The sequence below is a fragment of the Ranitomeya imitator genome, chromosome 2 (genome assembly GCF_032444005.1).
Source record: "Ranitomeya imitator isolate aRanImi1 chromosome 2, aRanImi1.pri, whole genome shotgun sequence".
NCBI classification, from domain to species: Eukaryota; Metazoa; Chordata; class Amphibia; order Anura; family Dendrobatidae; genus Ranitomeya; species Ranitomeya imitator.
In genome coordinates this window covers 394,004,926-394,027,171 of record NC_091283.1, presented here as the reverse complement: position 1 = coordinate 394,027,171, position 22,246 = coordinate 394,004,926, and the positions used below count along the sequence as shown (strand labels likewise).

The window sequence follows — 22,246 nt, the reverse complement described above, 5'->3', positions numbered from 1 at the left end:
GACCAGTTAAAAGATCTGGGAATATTTAGCTTGCAAAAAAGAAGGTTGAGAGCAGACTTAATAGCGGTCTTCAAAGATCTGAAGTGATGTCACAATGTAGAGGGATCATCTTTATTCTTATTTGCACATGGAAAAATGAGAAGCAATGGAATGAAACTGAAAGGGAGAAGATACAGATTAGATATTAGAAAAAACTTTGACAGTGAGGGTGATCAGTCAGTGGAACAGGCTACCACAAGAGGTGGTGAGTTCTTCTTCAATGGAAGTCTTCAAACACAGGCTGGACAGACTAGGTGGTTTAGTGAATCCTGTGCTGCATTGAGCAGTGTGTTGGACACAAGGACCCTTTAGGTTCCTTACAACTCTAACATTCTATGATTCTATAAACTACAGTAGGCTATTCTGAAACTCATCTATTTGTGGAAAAAAATCTAGATCTGTGGATCAGGATCAAAGAACAAACAAATGTGTTGTTGGCGCTGCTAAACCTCAAGCCTGGCCTGGTAGTGTGCAATAATGGGCAAAATCTCGTAACAGCTCTGGGCCTAGCCGGTTTTACACACATCCTTTGCCTCTCGCATCTGCTGAATTTGGTGATGCAGAGCTTCCTTAAAGGGAAGCTGTCACCCCCAAAATCGAAGGTGAGCTAAGCCCACCAGCATCAGGGGCTTATCTACAGCATTCTGTAATGCTGTAGATAAGCCTCTGATGTATCCTGAAAGATGAGAAAAAGAGGTTAGATTATACTCACCCAGGGGCGGTCCCGGTTCTGTTCTGGTCCGATGGGCGTTGCGGTCCGGTCCAGGGCCTCCCATCTTCTTACAATGACATCCTCTTCTTGTCTTCACGCTGCGGCTCTGGCACAGGCTAATTTGTCTGCCCTGTTGAGGGCAGAGCAAAGTACTGCAGTGCGCAGGTGTCGGGCCTCTCTGACCTTTCACGGCACCTGCGCACTGAAGTACTTTGCAGTACTTTGCTCTGTCCTCAACAGGGCAGACAAAGTACGCCTGCGCCGGATCTGCAGCCTAAAGACAAGAAGAGGACGTCATCGTAAGAAGATAGGAGTCCCCGGAGCGGACTGTTTAATTTATCTGTGCCTGAGCACGCCGCTATGCGGAGTTATGTGAAGGAGACCTTGGAGAAGGGGCATATTCGCCCGTCATCGTCGCCATTAGGAGCAGGGTTCTTTTTTGTGGCCAAGAAGGATGGTTCACTGAGACCTTGTATAGATTACCTCCTTCTAAATAAGATCACGGTTAAATTTCAGTACCCCTTGCCGTTGTTATCTGATTTGTTTGCTCGGATTAAGGGGGCTAGTTGGTTCACCAAGATAGATCTTCGTGGTGCGTATAATCTTGTGCGTATTAAGCGAGGCGATGAATGGAAAACTGCATTTAATACGCCCGAGGGCCATTTTGAGTATCTAGTAATGCCATTCGGACTTGCCAATGCTCCATCAGTGTTTCAGTCCTTTATGCATGACATCTTCCGAGAGTACCTGGATAAATTCCTGATTGTGTACTTGGATGACATTTTGATCTTCTTGGATGATTGGGAGTCTCATGTGAAGCAGGTCAGAACGGTGTTTCAGGTCCTGCGTGCTAATTCTTTGTTTGTGAAGGGATCAAAGTGTCTCTTTGGTGTTCAGAAGGTTTCATTTTTGGGGTTCATCTTTTCCCCTTCTACTATCGAGATGGACCCTGTTAAGGTCCAAGCCATCCATGATTGGACTCAGCCGACATCTCTGAAAAGTCTGCAAAAGTTCCTGGGCTTTGCTAATTTTTATCGTCGCTTCATCTGCAATTTTTCTAGTATTGCTAAACCATTGACCGATTTGACCAAGAAGGGTGCTGATGTGGTCAATTGGTCTTCTGCTGCTGTGGAAGCTTTTCAAGAGTTGAAGCGTCGTTTTTCTTCTGCCCCTGTGTTGTGTCAACCAGATGTTTCGCTTCCATTCCAGGTCGAGGTTGATGCTTCTGAGATTGGAGCAGGGGCTGTTTTGTCGCAGAGAAGTTCTGATTGCTCGGTGATGAAACCATGCGCCTTCTTTTCCAGGAAGTTTTCGCCTGCTGAGCGAAATTATGATGTGGGCAATCGAGAGTTGCTGGCCATGAAGTGGGCATTCGAGGAGTGGCGTCATTGGCTTGAAGGAGCTAAGCATCGCGTGGTGGTCTTGACTGATCATAAGAACTTGACTTATCTCGAGTCCGCCAAGCGGTTGAATCCTAGACAGGCTCGTTGGTCGTTGTTTTTTGCCCGTTTTGACTTTGTGATTTCGTACCTTCCGGGCTCTAAAAATGTGAAGGCGGATGCTCTGTCTAGGAGTTTTGTACCCGACTCTCCGGGTTTATCTGAGCCGGCGGGTATCCTCAAAGAGGGAGTAATTGTGTCTGCCATCTCCCCTGATTTGCGGCGGGTGCTGCAAAAATTTCAGGCTAATAAACCTGATCGTTGCCCAGCGGAGAAACTGTTTGTCCCTGATAGGTGGACGAATAAAGTTATCTCTGAGGTTCATTGTTCGGTTTTGGCTGGTCATCCTGGAATCTTTGGTACCAGAAAGTTAGTGGCTAGATCCTTTTGGTGGCCATCTCTGTCGCGGGATGTGCGTACTTTTGTGCAGTCCTGTGGGATTTGTGCTCGGGCTAAGCCCTGCTGTTCTCGTGCCAGTGGGTTGCTTTTGCCCTTGCCGGTCCCGAAGAGGCCTTGGACACATATCTCTATGGATTTTATTTCAGATCTTCCCGTCTCTCAAAAGATGTCAGTCATTTGGGTGGTCTGTGATCGCTTCTCTAAGATGGTCCATTTGGTACCCTTGTCTAAATTACCTTCCTCCTCTGATTTGGTGCCATTGTTCTTCCAGCATGTGGTTCGTTTACATGGCATTCCAGAGAATATCGTTTCTGACAGAGGTTCCCAGTTTGTTTCGAGGTTTTGGCGAGCCTTTTGTGGTAGGATGGGCATTGACTTGTCTTTTTCCTCGGCTTTCCATCCTCAGACTAATGGCCAGACCGAACGAACCAATCAGACCTTGGAAACATATCTGAGATGCTTTGTTTCTGCTGATCAGGATGACTGGGTGTCCTTTTTGCCTTTGGCTGAGTTCGCCCTTAATAATCGGGCCAGCTCGGCTACCTTGGTTTCGCCGTTATTCTGCAACTCTGGGTTCCATCCTCGTTTCTCTTCAGGGCAGGTTGAGTCTTCGGACTGTCCTGGTGTGGATACTGTGGTGGACAGGTTGCAGCAGATTTGGACTCATGTAGTGGACAATTTGACCTGGTCCCAGGCGAAGGCTCAACGTTTCGCTAATCGCAGACGCTGTGTGGGTCCCCGACTTCGTGTTGGGGATTTGGTTTGGTTATCTTCTCGTCATATTCCTATGAAGGTTTCCTCTCCTAAGTTTAAACCTCGTTTCATTGGTCTGTATAGGATTTCTGAGGTTCTTAATCCTGTGTCTTTTCGTCTGACCCTCCCAGATTCTTTTTCCATACATAACGTATTCCATAGGTCATTGTTGCGGAGATACGTGGCACCTATGGTTCCATCTGTTGACCCTCCTGCCCCGGTTTTGGTGGAGGGGGAGTTGGAGTATATTATGGAGAAGATTTTGGATTCTCGTGTTTCAAGACGGAAACTCCAGTATATGGTTAAGTGGAAGGGTTATGCTCAGGAAGATAATTCCTGGGTCTTTGCCTCTGATGTCCATGCTCCCGATCTTGTTCGTGCCTTTCATATGGCTCATCCTGGTCGTCCTGGGGGCTCTGGTGAGGGTTCGGTGACCCCTCCTCAAGAGGGGGGTACTGTTGTGAATTCTGTGGCAGAGCTCCCTCCTGTGGTCACAAGTGGTACTTCGCCTGATTCTCTCTGTGAGCTTCCGTTGGTGGAGGAAAGTGGTACTGCGGCTTCTGAGTTTCCTTCCTCAGGTGATGTGGTGAAGTCGTTAGGTGCTGCTCTATTTAACTCCACCTAGTGCTTTGATCCTGGCCTTCAGTCAATGTTCTAGTATTGGACCTGTTTCCTCCTGGATCGTTCCTGTGGCCTGCTGCTCTGCATAGCTAAGTTCCGCTTTGCTATTTTGTTTGCTGTTTTTTTCTGTCCAGCTTGTCTATTTGTTTTTTCCTGCTTGCTGGAAGCTCTGGGACGCAGAGGATCTACCTCCGTGCCGTTAGTTCGGTACGGAGGGTCTTTTTGCCCCCTTTGCGTGGTTTTTGTAGGGTTTTGTGTTGACCGCAAAGTTACCTTTCCTATCCTCGCTCTGTTCAGAAAGTCGGGCCTCACTTTGCTAAATCTATTTCATCTCTACGTTTCTTTTCATCTTAACTCACAGTCATTATATGTGGGGGCTGCCTTTTCCTTTGGGGTATTTCTCTGAGGCAAGGTAGGCTTATTTTCTATCTTCAGGCTAGCTAGTTTCTCAGGCTGTGCCGAGTTGCATAGGGAGCGTTAGGCGCAATCCACGGCTGCCTCTAGTGTGGTTGGAGAGGATTAGGGATTGCGGTCAGCAGAGTTCCCACGTCTCAGAGCTCGTTCTATGTTTTTGGGTTATTGTCAGGTATGTGCTCTGACCTCTATGTCCATTGTGGTACTGAATTACATTATCATAACAAAAGAGATGGCAGCACAGTAGAATTATGTTTTAGGCACACTACTCATATAGACAGAGCAGCAGATTAAACAAGGGCTCTTTGAAACAGTACTCCCACAAGAAAAGGTGCAGGATACACACAGAGGCTTATAGGCACAGTACTCCCACAGGCGGGGTTGCAGAGTAAACACAGAGGCTTAAAGGCACAGTACTCCCACATATAGGGTTGGAGAGTACACACAGAGGCTTAAAGGCACAGTACTCCCACAGGCGAGGGTGCAGAGTTCACGCATCAGATTTTTGGCATAGTACTCCCACATATATCGGTGCAGTACATAAATCGGCTTTTTGGCATATTAGTCTCACTGAGACATGGGCAGAGTACACAAAGAGGCTTTATTGCAGACAGTCTAATTCTGTCCCTCACTCCAACTGCGTCCTTTCCCTACACAAATCAGAGCAGAATAGTGGCGGCACTTGTGATCCTGCATTTATACAGGCTGGGTCATGTGGTGCGCTGGATAATCAGAGCCATGCCAATTATTGTCAGCCTAAAAGTTTGTTTATTGGCTGCTCTACAGCCTTTAAACAAACTTTATTGGGCATCTGATTCCAAACACTAAACTGGACATCCCGCAAAAAGTCTGTGTTTGGTGTTCGGTACAAACTCCGAACTTAACAGTTCGGGTTCACTCTTCTCTAGACTCGGGGGCTGCCACTAGGCCTCTGTGGCACTTGGACTCTGACTTCCACAGGTACAAACTGCTGAAACAACCCTTCCATTCAGGATATGGAGAAAAGATGGATGAGATACAACCTTCTACCAATTTAATGGACTTACTAAGGATAAATGAACTATTTTGTTGTAACTTCTACACATATTTTGTATTTTTCTAAAATAACTACTTTACAAAGAGAATTTAATAAACCGCTATATTTTTTATAAGAATTATTGTGCCATGCCCTCTGGTATAGCATAACTGGCAAGAAGCCTGTAATAAATTTGTATATTTAGTAAGGGAGAACAGCACATCCACATTACTTAACATGTCAAATCATCTTTATGACACTTCCATTAAAAAAAGTAAGATATTCACCATGATTAATACAGTAAGCAACATTGTATCCAAATATTTACCAGTTTTACACCAAAATGACATCTTCAAAGAAATAGTTCACACAGGCTGTCACTTTGTCTCTGAAAAAACATGGTTCAATCAAAAAGTATGTTATAGGCGTGGAGATATTAGGTGCGATGTCTGTAGGTGTGATGTCCGTAGATGTGGAGGTAGTAGATGTGATGTCTGTAGGTGTGGAGGTAGTAGGTGTGGGAGGTAGTAGGTGTGATGTATAAAAGTGTGGAGGTAGTAGGTGTGATGTCTGTAGATGTGGAGGTAGTAGATGAGATGTCTGTAGGTGTGGAGGTAGTAGGTGCGATGTTGGTAGGTGTGGAGGTAGTAAGTGCGATGTCTGTAGGTGTGGAGGTAGTAAGTGTGATGTCTGTAGGAGTGGAGGTAGTAGGAGGGATGTCTGTAGTTGTGGAGGTAGAAGGAGGGATGTCTGTAGGTGTGGAGGTAGTAGGTGTGATGTCTGTAGGTGGAATGTCTGTAGGTGTGGTAGTAGGTGTGATGTCTGTAGGTGTGAAGGTTGTTGGTGCAATGTTTGTAGGTGTGGAGGTAATGTGATGTCTGTAGATGTGGAGGTAGTATGTGCAATGTCTGTAGGTGTGGAGGTAGTAGGTGGGATGTCTTTAGGTGTGATGGTAGTAGGTGTGATGTCTGTAGGTGTGAAGGTTGTGGGTGGGATGTTTGTAGGTGAGAAGGTAGTATGTGTGATGCCTGTAGGTGTGGAGGTAGTAGGTGGGATATCTGTAGGTGTGGAGGTAGTAGGTGCGATGTCTAGGTGTGGAGGTAGTGGATGCAATGTCTGTGGGTGTAGAGGTAGTAGGTGTGATGTCGGTAGGTGTCAAGGTAGTAGATGTGGTCTGTAGGTGTTGAGGTAGTAGGTGTGATGTCTGTAGGTGTGGAGGTAGTAGGAGGTACTGTATGTCTGTAGGTGTGGAGGTGGTAGGTGCAATGTGTGTAGGTGCAGAAGTAGTAGGTGTGATGTCTGTAGGTGTGGAGGTAGTAGGTGTGATGTCTGTAGGTGTGAAGGTTGTAGGTGGGATATCTGTAGATGTGGAGGCAGTAGATGCAATGTCTGTAGATACATAGTTAAGAAAAAGGAAGTGTGTGTATATTGTATATACAGTTAAGTCCATATATATTTGGACAGAGCCAACATTTTTCTAATTTTGGTTATAGACATTACCACAATGAATTTTAAACAAAACAATTCAGATACAGGTGAAGTTCAGACTTTCAGCTTTCATTTGAGGGCATCCACATTAAAATTGGATGAAGGGTTTAGGAGTTTCAGCTCCTTAACATGTGCCACTCTGTTTTTTAAAGGGACCAAATGTAATTGGACAATTGACTACAAGACTATTTCATGGACAGGTGTGGGCAATCCCTTCGTTATGTCATTCTCAATTTAGCAGATAAAAGGCCTGGAGTTGATTTGAGGTGTGGTGCTTGCATTTGGTGCTTGCAATTATGAGGTTACTACAATCCAATGGAAACCATACATAATGCAGGCAGGAGCAAACCAATGCAGAGCATAGTCAGTAAAGAAAAGAAATGCATCAGAGAAAAGGGTGAGTCACATCAGTCTGATGAAAGGCAGTAGGCATTCCTGGAATTCAAACTAGTCTCTCAAAGTCTCACAGTATTATTATTTATTTATATAGCACCATTAATTCCATGGTGCTGTACATGAGAAAGGGGTTACATACAGAGTTATAGATATTGTTTACAGTAAACAAATTTACAATGACAGACTGGTACAGAGGAGAGAGGACCCTGTCCTTGCGGACTTACATTCTATGTATGATAATGGGGAATAGACAGAAGGTCGGGGTGCGGCAGCTCGGGTGGTGGTGAGGCAGCAGCTCGGGTGGTGGTGAGGTGGCAGAATAATTATTCCAGGCTGTAGGCTTTCTTGAAGAGATGGGTTTTCAGGTTCGGTCTGAAGGATCCGAGGGTGGTGGATAATCGAACGTGTTGAGGCGTGGAATTCCAGAGGATGGGGGATATTCGGGAGAAATCTTGGAGGCGGTTGTGTCAGGAACGAATAAGTGTGGAGGAGAGTAGGAGGTCTTGGGAGGATCAGAGATTATGTGAGGGAAGATATTGGGAGATTAGTTCAGAGATATAGGGAGGGGACAGGTTGTGGATGGCTTTGTAGATCAGTGTTAGTAGTTTGAACTGGATTCCTTGGGGAATTGGGAGCCAGTCGAGGGATTTGCAGAGGGGAGAAGCAGGGGAGTAGCGAGGGAGAGGTGGATTAGCCGGGCAGCAGCGCTGAGGACAGACTGTAGCGGTGCAAGAGAGTTAGCGGGGAGGCAGCAGAGGAAGGTGTTGCAGTAATCAAGGCGGGAGATGATGAGGGCATGCACAAGAGTTTTGGTAGACTGTGGGCTGAGGAAGGAATGGATTCTGGCAATATTTGAGTTGGAGGCGACAGGGGGTGGCAAGACTCTGGATGTGCGGTTTAAAGACAGGGCAGAGTTGAGAGTTACCCCGAGGCAGCGGATTTCAGGTGCAAGAGAGTGTGATGCCGTTTACCATACTAGATAGATCAGGTAGGGGGGATACGCGAGATGGGGGAAAGAAGATGAGTTCGTTTTTTGTCTACATGGAGTTTTAGGTAGTGAGAGGTGAAGGAGGATATGGTTGAAAAACACTCCAGCATTCTGGACAGCAGAGAGGTGACATCTGGGCCAGAGAGGTAGATCTGAGTGTCGTCCGCATACAGGTGGTACTGGAAGCCATGAGACTTTATGAGTTGCCCTAGGCCAAGGGTATAGATGGAAAAAAGTAGGGGCCCCAGGACAGAGCCTTGAGGGACTCCAACAGAGAGAGGGCGGGATGAGGAGGTAGTGTGGAAGTAGGAAACGCTAAATGTGCGGTCGGAAAGGTATGAGGCAATCCAGGACAGGGCAAGGTCTTTGATGCCAAGGGAAGAAAGAATCTGTAGCAGTAGGCAGTGGTCGACTGTGTCGAAGGCAGACAGGTCGAGTAGGAGGAGGATGGAGAACGGTCTGTTAGCTTTGGCTGTAAATGCATGTAAAAAAGCCACGGAGACACCATCACGTGTTTCTCAACGCAAGCAATGAATAGCCAGGTCTTTCACCGGGAAGGAACAACCACAGGAAGGGCAGCATCCAAGAAAGGAAGACCACCTATGCCAAAACATGGTATCCTTCCACAGACAGCTGTTTCGGGGTATTTGCCCCTCATCAGTGTGGAGTAGGAAACTGGCTATTAGGAGCAGTGCCTAGTGAAAGGACTATAAACATAAGGATGAATTACCTCGCTTTGGCTGTAAATCATTAGTAATTTTTGTCAGGGCAGTTTCGGTGGAGTGGTGGGGGCGGAAACCAGATTGGAGGCTGTTAAGGAGAGAGTTAGATGAGAGGTGGGAGGAAAATTGAGATGCTGCTCAAGGAGTTTTGAAGCACATGGGAGCAGTAATATGGGGCATAATCTATGGAGCATGTTATAGGGCATAAGCTATGGAGCATTTTATGGGGCATAATCTATGGAGCATTTTATGGGGCATAATCTATGGAGCATCTTATGGAACATAATCTATGGAGCATTTTATGGGGCATAATCTATGGAGCATCTTATGGGACATAATCTATGGAGCATTTTATGGGGCATAATCTATGGAGCATCTTATGGGGCCATCAACCTTTATGCCGAATTGTATGGGGCATAATCTATGGAGCACTTTATGGGGCCATCAACTTTTATGCCAAATTGTATGGGGCATAATCTATGGAGCATCTTAAGGGGCCATCCACCTTTATACAGCATTGTATGGGGCATAATCTATGGAGCATTTTATGGGGCCATAATCAACCTTTATACAGCATTTTATGGGGCAAATGTTTCTATGGAGCATCTTATGGGGCCATTATTAACCTTTGTGCAGCATTATATGGAGCATGTTTTAATGTGGAGCTTCTTATGGAGCCATCATGAACTGTATGTAGCATTATATGGGGCTCCTGATTCAATATGGATATTCAAAAACACAACCTACTGATGTCTCAATTGATTTTAACTTTTATTGGTATCTCTTTTTATTTTTGAAATTTACCAGTAGCTGCTGCATTTCCCACCCTAGGCTTATACTCGAGTCATTAAGTTTTCCCAGTTTTTTGTGGCAAAATTAGGGGTCTCGGCTTATACTCGGGTCGGCTTATACTCGAGTATATACGGTAGTAAATTTTGACTTTTTTTTAGCAAACAAAGCTGTATGACAGCTTATTTTCTGTGCAGCAATTTGATTTTTTGGTACCATTTTGGGCCATATAACATTTGTTATCACTTTTTCTTACAATTTTTCAGATGGAGAATGGACAAACACGAAAAACTCAGCTATTGTTTTTTTGTGTGTGTGTGTGTGTGTGTGTGTGATTTAACGTGCAGTAAAAGAGATAAGAACAATTAAATATTTTAATTCTTTGGGTCAGTACGATTATAGCGATACCTGATTTATATACATTTTTTTATGATTTGCTACTTTTACACACCAGAAAAAATATTTTACATTAATTTGTTTTGTGTAGCATATTCTGAGACATGTAAAGCTTTTATTTATTTATCGAATGTTGTTTTTTGCAGAACAATTTTCTATATTTTTTTTTTTACATGACATTTTTTGTTTGTCAGTATGGCAAAAAAAATACATTCTTGAAGTGCTTTTTATTACACTTTTTACCTTGCTCGCCGTACGGTATAAATAAGGAGACCGTTTTATAGTGCAGGTCGTTCCCAATCTGGCGATACCAATTATGTGAAGTTTTTTTAGTTGTAATGCAAAGGCTGCATTTTCAGTGGCAAAATGGGTTTTCATGATTTCTGTGTGCGTTTGTGTGTTTTTTCTTTCTACTTCTTTACATATAATATGCGTTTTAACCACCTTTTAGTTAAACAAAAAAAAGTGGTTTGGTACCGTGTTAGGCTAGGTTCACATTGCATTAACAGCAGCCCGTTCAACACATGCGTTAAAGGGCTTCTGTTAACGCAAGTGCCGATATGTCATTGCGCTAGCGCAGATAGAGCTAGCAGATGCTCTATCTGCGCTAGCAGTGACGGACCCGGAAACGCTGCAGGCCGCGTCCCAGGGTCCATCACTCAATGAAGGCACATCACTAGCGCACGCCCATTGTGGGCACGCGCTAGCGATGCGTCCGACATAGGATATAATGGCAGCGTTAATGGACTGCGTTACACCGCGTTATGCTGCGGTGTAACGTGGTCCGTCTAACGGACGCCAATAACGTAATGTGAACCTAGCCTTAGCCATTCACATGTCTTTACATGACATTCACCGGGACATTCACATGTTTCTATTCAAAGGTGGTGTATTTAATTCTATGCAATATACTGTATGTCCTGTGGGGGCCTCTATGTTGGAGAAACAGGACAGAGACTGAGAGCAAGGATGAGGTCTCAGCGTCATACAATTACAGACAAAAAAAAACCATTTACCTGTGGCCAAACACTTCTGTGGTCAAGGACACAACATAGACAATATGAAAGTTGTGATTTTGAAAGGCAATTTCAAATCACAGAAACATCGCAGGGTCTGGGAATACAAATTCATTACCATCTTTGAGTCTGTTCACACAGGACTCGATTTGTCAGGAGGATTTATGGCCCACTACCAAATCTGAGCAATTTCCTCCAAAAACAATGAAGGTACCACCAGCCCTTTGATCCTACATGCATATGGGGTCCATGAAACTTTCACACCACTTATCTAATCTTACCTAATTAAGGATTCTCTCTTTAAGATCAGTGTTTGTTTATTTAAATGCCCATGTATCACACCATGCCTGTGCTCTTTACTGTATATTATTGGGTTTCCTCAAATATCTTGTCATATCAGCCTGATGAAGAGACGTAAGCAGTCTCGAAAGCTTGCTTTGTAACATCATTCACTATATTTTGTTAGCCATTAAAAGGTATCACACCCACAAGATTCCTATTTTCTTTCTCCCACTGAGACAGGGCCGGACTGGCCATCTGGCAATTCTGGCAAATGCCAGAAGGGCCTGTCTGGTCATAGGCTGCCTTGTCTTCTACATTAGCAACAGAATCGGTGTTCTCAAGACTCGGTCACTTACCCCAGGTTGCCATGGGTATCATTAAAAATATTGGTCTTTTAGTAAATCTCCCTTTCCTCCATCCAGGGTAATATTAGTAATATATCCCATCTGGTTCTTGGGGATGGGGACAGCATGGGCCTGTGTGATTTCAAATGCCAGGGCCGAATTTCAGCCCCAGTCCGTACCTGCACTGAGAGCACTCTATATCTTTTTAACCACCTTTTAAACACTTAAGATGCCGCAGTCATGATTGACAGTGGCATTTGACGGGTTAATCAGATGTCAGATACAGAGGTCATATACAGCTGTCACCGTTGTGAGATATTTGCCAACTGGGGCACTATTTACTTTCCTCTCACCGCTATATGGCTGCCATTTTAATATGTATCAGTGGTCGTTAAATTGTTAACGGACAGGCTAGCTGTTGGTTGGCAACTGTTCTGATCTATAGCAGAATCTATCCAATGCTAATGTCACATCAAACAGAAGAGAACAGCATTAGACAACTTGTTTATGTAAATTTAAAATATTTTATACATGTATATGTGATTCATACATAGGCGTATATGAATACTAATTGCTTTTCAATAACAATCATGTTATGAATAAAATTATTAAAAAAGACAATCACTACTTTCCTGTGTGTGTCCTTTGATGACCAACAAGAGATGCTTTCACTGTAAAACGTTTCCCACATTCTGAACAAGAAAATGGCTTCTCCCCTGTGTGAATTCTCTGATGTAAAACAAGATGTGATTTCTTTGAAAAACATTTCCCACATTCTGAACATGAAAATGGCTTCTCTCCTGTGTGAATTCTCTGATGTTCAATGAGATGTGATTTTTCATTAAAACATTTCCCACATTCTGAACACGAATATCGCTTCTCCTGTGTGTGAGTTCTCTGATGTCTAACAAGATGTGCTTTCTCTATAAAACATTTCCCACATTCTAAACATGAATATGGCTTCTCCCCTGTGTGAATTCTCTGATGTATAACAAGATGTGATTCCCATATAAAACATTTCCCACATTCTGCACATGAAAGTGACTTTTCCCCTGTGTGAATTCTCTGATGTGTAATGAGATTCATTTTCCTATTAAAACATTTCCCACATTCCTTACAAAAAAATACATTCTCTGCTGTGTGAGTTCTATTATGTCTAACTAGATGTGATTTCTCTATAAAACATTTCCCACATTCTAAACATGAATATGGCTTCTCCCCAGTGTGAATTCTCTGATGTATAATGAGCTGTGATTTCCACATAAAACATTTCCCACATTCTGAACATGAAAGTGACTTTTCCCCTGTGTGAATTCTCTGATGTGTAACAAGATTCATTTTCCTATTAAAACATTTCCCACATTCAGAGCACGAAAATGGTTTTGCCTCTTTAAGAGCTATTTCATGTTCATTGGTCCTCCTATGACTTTTGTTTTGAATATCAGTCATTGATGAAGCAGAAGAAAGGACTTGTTGAAAATGAATGGCTGAAAGACTTTTTCTGAGAAGGGATTGAGGTGTATCTGGGATAATGGCATGTTCTTCATGTTTATCTGGTGTAATATTATGATCATCTGTTACGAAATCTGAAAGCAGCAGATGTCCCACTGAGCTCCTGGTACAGTCATCTGTTAAGAATAAAAATGATTTTATTTTCCAATAATATTATGCTAAAATCATACGAATATTATATATTTTATAAAACAAAATTAATACAAATTGTAATATAAATAAATTACTAATGCATAATAGAGCAGAGCACAAAGCAGTGATTATTGGATTTTGACATTAGGTTTCCAGATTGTGCTATTTCAGTTTTTCACTTCTCTGTTCGATTCATCTTCACTAGGGTTGAGCGACCTTGACCTTTTTAGAGTCGAGCCGTGTTTCGCGAAACCCGACTATCTTAGAAGTCGAGTCGAGTGGAATCGGCCGATTATCGCGAAAAGTCGGGTATCGACCGAAACACGAAACCCAATGCAAGTCAATGGGGGAGCATAGTCGGCAGTGAGTGGAGGCCAGGAAAACACCTACACTGCCCATTTTAATGGCAAAAACATCAATTCTTGTTACAGAAGCTTGTCAATCGTAATTTAGCTTATAATAATTGGAAGGTATTTGAAATTGGGGGTCATTTGGCTAAAGTTGTGGGGGGTAGGGCTGGTTCAAGTAATTAGTGGGCCCAGGAAATCTGGACCATGTCACGGCAGTGGAGCAGGGAGAGGTAAGTATTTCAACTTTGCAAGTGCTGTGATCCTGAGCAAGCAGGGGGGGCCCACTCGTTGGCATTGGCACTGGCACAGGGCCCCTCAAAGTACAGCGGTGTGTTTGCACGGCGGGGGCGCCTCCCACCGGCAGCAACACTTTTGCGTACTATGAGAGGCCCTGTGCCAGTGACGTCGCCAACTAGTATTCCTCCCCCCACCTGATGAAGGAACCTACACTTTCATCTGCACCTTCCTCTTTGTCCCCGTGTAAGGTGGTATGGTATGCGGGAAGGGGGACCTGACTTTCAGCAGGGTCACAATCTTGCAGTGTAGCGTGCACGGGAAATGTTGCGTTATGGGTCAATGTACCAGCAGACTCATCTATCACTGGCTGGGCAATGGGCAGGATGAGGAGGAAACACAGATATAGGCCCAAAGAATAAAGTGGGCTAAATGCAGTTCAAAATTGGTAACACAGGAGTAACCAGGGGGCATTGCAGTGGAGGACAACTGGAAAATTGGTAACACAGTAGTAAACAGGCGGCACAGCTTTGTTCAGTGGAGGAGAACAGCAAGGAGTGGCAGACACCGATAGTAGGCCCCAACCCAACTAGTAGGCCAAATGCAGTCTAACATTAACAACTACTTAACGAGAGCCTGAAAATGGAATTTCAGGACAGGAAACCAGGAGAACAGCAAGGAGCGGCAGACACTGTTAGTAGGCCCCAAACCAACTAGTACGCCAAATGCAGTTGTTCCATTTAACCACTATTTAACAAGAGCCTGAAGATAGAAGCTCAGGAAAGGCAACCTGGAGAACACCTTGGAGCGGAAGACACCGTCTCTACACCCCATACCCAATTTGTAGGCCTAATGCAGTGTAGTTTCCAACAACTACTAAACGAGAGTCGGAAGACCGAAGCAATGGCGAGGAAACCTGGGGAACACCTTGGAGTGGAACACACCGTCTCTACACCCCATACCCAATTTGTAGGCCTAATGCAGTGTAGTTTTCACCAACTACTAAACGAGAGTAGGAAGATCGAAGCAATGTGGACGAAACCTGGGGAACACCTTGGAGTGTAACACACCGTCTCTCTACACCCCATACCAAATTTGTAGGCCTAATGCAGTGTAGTTTGCAACAACTACTAAACGAGAGTAGGAAGATCGAAGCAATGTGGACGAAACCTGGGGAACACCTTGGAGTGTAACACACCATCTCTCTACACCCCATACCAAATTTGTAGGCCTAATGCAGTGTAGTTTGCAACAACTACTAAACGAGAGTAGGAAGATCGAAGCAATGTGGACGAAACCTGGGGCACACCTTGGGGCGGCAGACACCGTTAGTAGGCCCTACCAAAGTTGTAGCCCCAATGCAGTTTTAAAATTCCTAGAGGCTGAAAACAAGACTATTGACGCTCAGCTTTTTTCATAGGAACACAGCTGTATTGAGTGGCGCAGACAGACACAGGTAGTAGGCCTTAAACCAAAAATGTGGCTCACTGCAGTTTAAAAAAGGTTACAGGGGTACACAGGCAGCATTGCTCTGGGCAGTGGAGGACAATTTCAATAGTGGACCGCATACAGACTTTGTACGCCTACTATTAAAAAAAGGATGCTCTATGCAATTAAAAATAGGTTCCAGGGGTCCACGGGCAGCAGTGGTGTGGTCAGTGTAGGAGTAGTAGAAAGAACGGGCCGCAGACAGGCTTCGAAGGCCTAACATAATAAATTTGGGCTGTAGGCACTTTTAAATAGGTTCCAGGGGTACACGGGCAGCAGTGGTCTGGTCAGTGGAGGAGTAGTAGAAAGAACGGGCCGCAGACAGGCTTCGAAGGCCTAACATAATAAAATATTGGGCTGTAGGCACTTTTAAATAGGTTCCAGGGGTACACGGGTAGCAGTAGTCTGGTCAGTGTAGGAGTAGTAGAAAGAACGGGCCGCAGACAGGCTTCGAAGGCCTAACATAATAAAATTGGGCTGTAGGCACTTTTAAATAGGTTCCAGGGGTACACGGGCAGCAGTGGTCTGGTCAGTGGAGGGGTAGTAGAAAGAACGGGCCGCAGACAGGCTTCGAAGGCCTAACATAAAAAAATATTGGGCTGTAGGCACTTTTAAATAGGTTCCAGGGGTACACGGGCAGCAGTGGTCTGATCAGTGTAGGAGTAGTAGAAAGAACGGGCCGCAGACAGGCTTCGAAGGCCTAACATAATAAAATTGGGCTGTAGGCACTTTTAAATAGGTTCCAGGGGTACACGGGCAGCAGTGGTCTGGTCAGTGGAGGAGTAGTAGAAAGAACGGGCCGCAGACAGGCTTTCGAAGGCCTAACATAATAAAATTGGGCTGTAGGCACTTTTAAATAGGTTCCAGGGGTACACGGGCAGCAGTGGTGTGGTCAGTGTAGGAGTAGTAGAAAGAACGGGCCGCAGACAGGCTTCGAAGGCCTAACATAATAAAATTGGGCTGTAGGCACTTTTAAATAGGTTCCAGGGGTACACGGGCAGCAGTGGTCTGGTCAGTGGAGGAGTAGAAGAAAGAACGGGCCGCAGACAGGCTTCGAAGGTCTAACATAATAAAATATTGGGCTGTAGGCACTTTTAAATAGGTTCCAGGGGTACACGGGCAGCAGTGGTCTGGTCAGTGTAGGAGTAGTAGAAAGAACGGGCCGCAGATAGGCTTCGAAGGCCTAACATGATAAAATTGGGCTGTAGGCACTTTTAAATAGGTTCCAGGGGTACACGGGCAGCAGTGGTCTGGTCAGTGTAGGAGTAGTAGAAAGAATGGGCCGCAGACAGGCTTCGAAGGCCTAACATAAAAAAATATTGGGCTGTAGGCACTTTTTAATAGGTTCCAGGGGTACACGGGCAGCAGTGGTCTGGTCAGTGTAGGAGTAGTAGAAAGAACGGGCCGCAGACAGGCTTCGAAGGCCTAACATAATAAAATTGGGCTGGCTGTAGGCACTTTACAATTGGTTCCAGGGGTACACGGGCAGCAGTGGTCTGGTCAGCGGAGGCCGATTGTAATGAGTGTCTGCCAGTTAGTAGTCCAAAACAATACATAAATGTGAATGTCTCGCATTAAAACAAAACGAAAACACTAAAGGGTGCAATCATTAGGTACAGGGGTGGGATCCTCTGCGTAGTTTCAGACCTACTAATTTGGCGCAAAGTATTTACTTGGGTAAAGAGAGGACACTGCCCCTATGTTAAGTACCATCATACATGTCAACACAATGGTATTGTCAGTGGCAGGAATGGAAGGATGTCAGCGCATAGACTAAACATTGGTGGAAGTGTGAGAGATAATTGTGGAAGTGGTAGAGCAATGTTTGACCTGGGGTTGGGTGAACTCTCTTGTGGCCGGCGGTACAGGCCCAGGGCCCCTCATGTTACAACAGTGTGTCTGACGTTGGGTGCGCACCACCACCGCCAGAGACATTTTATTGTACTATGAGGGACCCTGTGGCAGTGCTGTCGACCAAAAGCGGGCACACCCAACTCTTCAGACAAACAGCACTCTCACGGGTGCTTGCGCCAAGTCGCAATACCACGCCCCCGTGTGGGGAGTTTGGCCATTTAGGGAGGTCTAAACATGTCGTATGCTGGACAATCAGCTGCAGCAAATTAAGACATTAGAAAAGTAATTCACAGTAGTCCACAGGCAAGAGCTTTTCATAGGAAAGCTAGGTGTCGGCTGGGCAAGGTGGGGCAAAAGAATTCGAAATCCAGTTGTGGTTCATTTTAATGAATGTTAGATCATCAACATTTTGGGTAGCCAGACGAGTCCTTTTTTCGGTTAATATTGAACCTGCAGCACTGAATACTCTTTCTGATAGGACACTAGCTGCCGGGCAAGCAAGCTCCTGCAATGCATATTCTGCCAATTCTGGCCAGGTGTCTAATTTGGATGCCCAGTAATCAAATGGGAATGACGGTTGAGGGAGAACATCGATAAGGGATGAAAAATAGTTTGTAACCATACTGGACAAATGTTGTCTCCTGCCACTTTGAATTGATGCAGCAGTACCTGTCCTGTCTGCGGTCATAGCAAAATCACTCCACAACCTGGTCAGAAAACCCCTCTGTCCAACGCAGAGGCGTATCTAGGGTTTCTGGCACCCGGGGCAAGAATTCATTTTGGCGCGCCCCCCCCCCCAGCACATATGCGATTTGCGCACTTAGTCATGTACCCACAAGCTCCTCTCCCTAATGCTCTCAATGTTCAGTGAAAAACTGAGAAGCAGAAGAAAAGCTCGTTGTCACCAGACCATAAGTGTGAAAGTCACATATGAGTGAGGTGTCCATGTGACGACTACTGGAACCTGCTGACCTGAATCCTGACATCGCAGACTTCTGAATTCTCACAACGAATGCACTGGACACTTTTAGGATTCTCCCTTGCTGGTGGACGGTCATGTCAGTACAAGCATGTGATTTGTATAATTCTGAACACATTCCGACTAGACGTGCCCGGCCTCGCTCAGTTCATTTTCATAGACGGAGGCCACACATGTCTAGTCAGCACGTGACCACATGTATGTAAATTGCCAGCACGAGAGAATCCTGACAGCGTGCAATGAGCACTGTGAGAACTCAGAAGTCTGCAGTCACGAAGAATGACTGCAGACTCATTACAAACCTGGACATCCCCTTAAATGCTCCTAACATAAATAAAAACATGAGAGTTAGTCAGTATCACAATTAACATTTACATCCAGGTACCTTATAGATGATGTCGTCTCTGGAGTCGTTCTTCTTTTCTTCATCTTCACGATGCCCTTAAAGATACAAGTGTCATTATAATGCTCCTGAATGAAAAATTGCCCCTCACTATATTGTCTTCACAAAATATGACCCCCACACTGTCCCTCTTATGGTACATGCTCTTCACACTGACCTCTCCTTTCCATACCGGTCCCCTCTTCACACTGTCCTCTCACACTGTGTCCCCCATATAGGGCCCAGTATTTATACTGTACTCTCTCATCACACTCCCCCTCCTTGGTATACTGTCCCCTCCTGGCTGTGCCCTTACACTGCCCCCATGCTACGAACCCACTACTCAGTTTCTATTCTGTGCCCCATCACCCCCTTTGCTGTTCATTTTGTGTCCTCAAATCTCCCATCTCCACTCCAATTCAACCCCACACAATAAATCCCCCCATTACCCACACAGCCCCTCATCACCCCCATCTCCTGATCCCCCACACAGCCCCTCATCAACCCCATCTCCCCCTCATCACCCCTACACAGTCCCTCATCATCCTCCCATTCCCCACAGGCCCTCATCATTCCCCAAAAAGGCCCTCATCACCCCGCTTCTCCACAGAGCCCCTCATCATCCCCCCATTCCCCACAGGCCCTCATTATCACCCACACAGCCTCTCATCCCCCATTCCACACACAGCCCATCACCCCCATACAGCCCCTCATCACCCCCCTTCTCCCCCAAAGCCCCTCATCACCCCCCTTCTCCCACACAGCCCCTCATCATTCCTTCTTTTTCCACACTGCCCCTCATCATGCTCCATTCCCCACACAGCCCCTCATCATCCACTTCACAGCCCATCATCATTCCCCACACAGCTTCTCATCATCCACTACACAGCCCCTCATCATTATCCCTCCATTCCCCACAGCCTCTCATCATCCACTACACAGCCCCTCATCATTATCCCTCCATTCCCCACAGCGTCTCATCATCCACTACACAGCCCCTCATCATTATCCCTCCATTCCCCACAGCGTCTCATCATCCACTACACAGCCCCTCATCATTATCCCTCCATTCCCCACAGCGTCTCATCATCCACTACACAGCCCCTCATCATTATCCCTCCATTCCCCACAGCGTCTCATCATCCACTACACAGCCCCTCATCATTATCCCTCCATTCCCCACAGCCTCTCATCATCCACTACACAGCCCCTCATCATTATCCCTCCATTCCCCACAGCGTCTCATCATCCACTACACAGCCCCTCATCATTATCCCTCCATTCCCCACAGCGTCTCATCATCCACTACACAGCCCCTCATCATTATCCCTCCATTCCCCACAGCGTCTCATCATCCACTACACAGCCCCTCATCATTATCCCTCCAATCCCCACAGCGTCTCATCATCCACTACACAGCCCCTCATCATTATCCCTCCAATCCCCACAGCTTCTCATCATCCACTACACAGCCCCTCATCATTATCCCTCCAATCCCCACAGCGTCTCATCATCCACTACACAGCCCCTCATCATTATCCCTCCAATCCCCACAGCCTCTCATCATCCACTACACAGCCCCTCATCATTATCCCTCCAATCCCCACAGCGTCTCATCATCCACTACACAGCCCCTCATCATTATCCCTCCAATCCCCACAGCTTCTCATCATCCACTACACAGCCCCTCATCATTATCCCTCCAATCCCCACAGAGTCTCATCATCCACTACACAGCCCCTCATCATTATCCCTCCAATCCCCACAGCGTCTCATCATCCACTACACAGCCCCTCATCATTATCCCTCCAATCCCCACAGCTTCTCATCCTCCACTACACAGCCCCTCATCATTATCCCTCCAATCCCCACAGCTTCTCATCATCCACTACACAGCCCCTCATCATTATCCCTCCAATCCCCACAGCTTCTCATCATCCACTACACAGCCCCTCATCATTATCCCTCCATTATCCCCACACACCTCGGTAATCTCCTCACATGGCTGCATGCTGCAGACCCTCAGTCCTCCTCACGACTCCAGCAGCTTCCTGGTTCCTGCTATCTGTCTTCACTGGACTGAAGGAGGCCCCGCCCCTTCCGGTGACATCTTACCTCAGCTCCATTCTAGACAGGCCCTGCAGTCAGATGTTCAATTGTACTCATGTCCGTAAGATACGAGTACAATTGAACACTGGGAGCCGCGCGCTGCAGCGTCTCTGTGCCGGATGTCAGCTTGACAGTCCGACACAGAGAACAGCTGACTCCGAGTGCAGGGGCGGCAGAATGCAGCTGCCAGGGGAGACATTTGGCGGCCCAACTGCGCCCCCCTGCCAGCTGCGCCCGGGGCACATGCCCCGGCTGCCCCCCCCTAGATACGCCACTGGTCCAACGCCACTTCTGATGTGTGCACCCCTAACACTCCTGGTCTGCTGCCCCCTGCAGCTCGTGTGAGAACGATCACGGGCGCTGTGTGCTGGGAATGCCTGAAGCAAACGGTCAACAAGAGTTGATTGTTTGGTTGCTAATATTAGTTCCAAGTTCTCATGTGGCATAATATTTTGCAATTTGCCTTTATAGCGAGGATCAAGGAGGCAGGCCAACCAGTAATCGTCATCGTTCATCATTTTAGTAATGCGTGTGTCCCTTTTGAGGATACGTAAGGCATAATCCGCCATGTGGGCCAAAGTTCCAGTTGTCAAATCTGCGGTTGTGATTGGTTGAGGGGCAGTTTCAGGCAAATCTACGTCACTTGTGTCCCTCAAAAAACCAGAACCCGGCCTTGCCACGCCACCAATTTCCAGTGCCCCCGGGAAAGCTTCCTCATTAAAAATATACTCATCCCCATCATCCTCTTCGTCCTCCACCTCCTCTTCGCCCGCTACCTCGTCCTGTACACTGCCCTGACCAGACAATGGCTGACTGTCAACAAGGCTTTCCTCTTCCTCTGGTGCAGACGCCTGATCCTTTATGTGCGTCAAACTTTGCATCAGCAGACACATTAGGGGGATGCTCATGCTTATTATGGCGTTGTCTGCACGAACCAGCCGTGTGCATTCCTCAAAACACTGAAGGACTTGACACGTCTTGTATCTTCGACCACTGCACACCTGACAACTCCATGTCTACCATCCTACTGCCTGCCCATGTATGTGTATCCTCCCACAAAAACATAACAGCCCGCCTCTGTTCGCACAGTCTCTGAAGCATGTGCAGTGTTGAGTTCCACCTTGTTGCAACGTCTATGATTAGGCGATGCTGGGGAAGGTTCAAAGACCGCTGATAGGTCTGCATACGGCTGGAGTGTACAGGCGAACGGCGGATATGTGAGCAAAGTCCACGCACTTTGAGGAGCAGGTCGGAGAACCCAGGATAAGTTTTCAATAAGCACTGCACCACCAGGTTTAAGGTGTGAGCCAGGCAAGGAATGTGTTTCAGTTGGGAAAGAGAGATGGCAGCCATGAAATTCCTTCCGTTATCACTCACTACCTTGCCTGCCTCA

The 22,246-nt window shown here is 46.1% G+C and overlaps 1 protein-coding gene across 1 annotated transcript in view; it reads right to left on the bottom strand.

Moving 5' to 3' along the window:
* The window catches only part of LOC138666659 (zinc finger protein 208-like), an 82,181-nt gene extending 68,774 nt beyond the window's left edge, over positions 1-13,407 (bottom strand). The window contains exons 1-2 of the mRNA XM_069754849.1: positions 12,439-13,407; positions 8,995-9,074 (exon numbers count right to left, since the gene is read on the bottom strand). Of these exons, the coding sequence (XP_069610950.1) occupies positions 8,995-9,074; positions 12,439-13,262 (904 nt within the window). The 5' untranslated portion in view covers positions 13,263-13,407. The remainder of the gene's footprint in view (positions 1-8,994; positions 9,075-12,438) is intronic.
* Between the last annotated feature and the right edge of the window lie 8,839 nt (positions 13,408-22,246).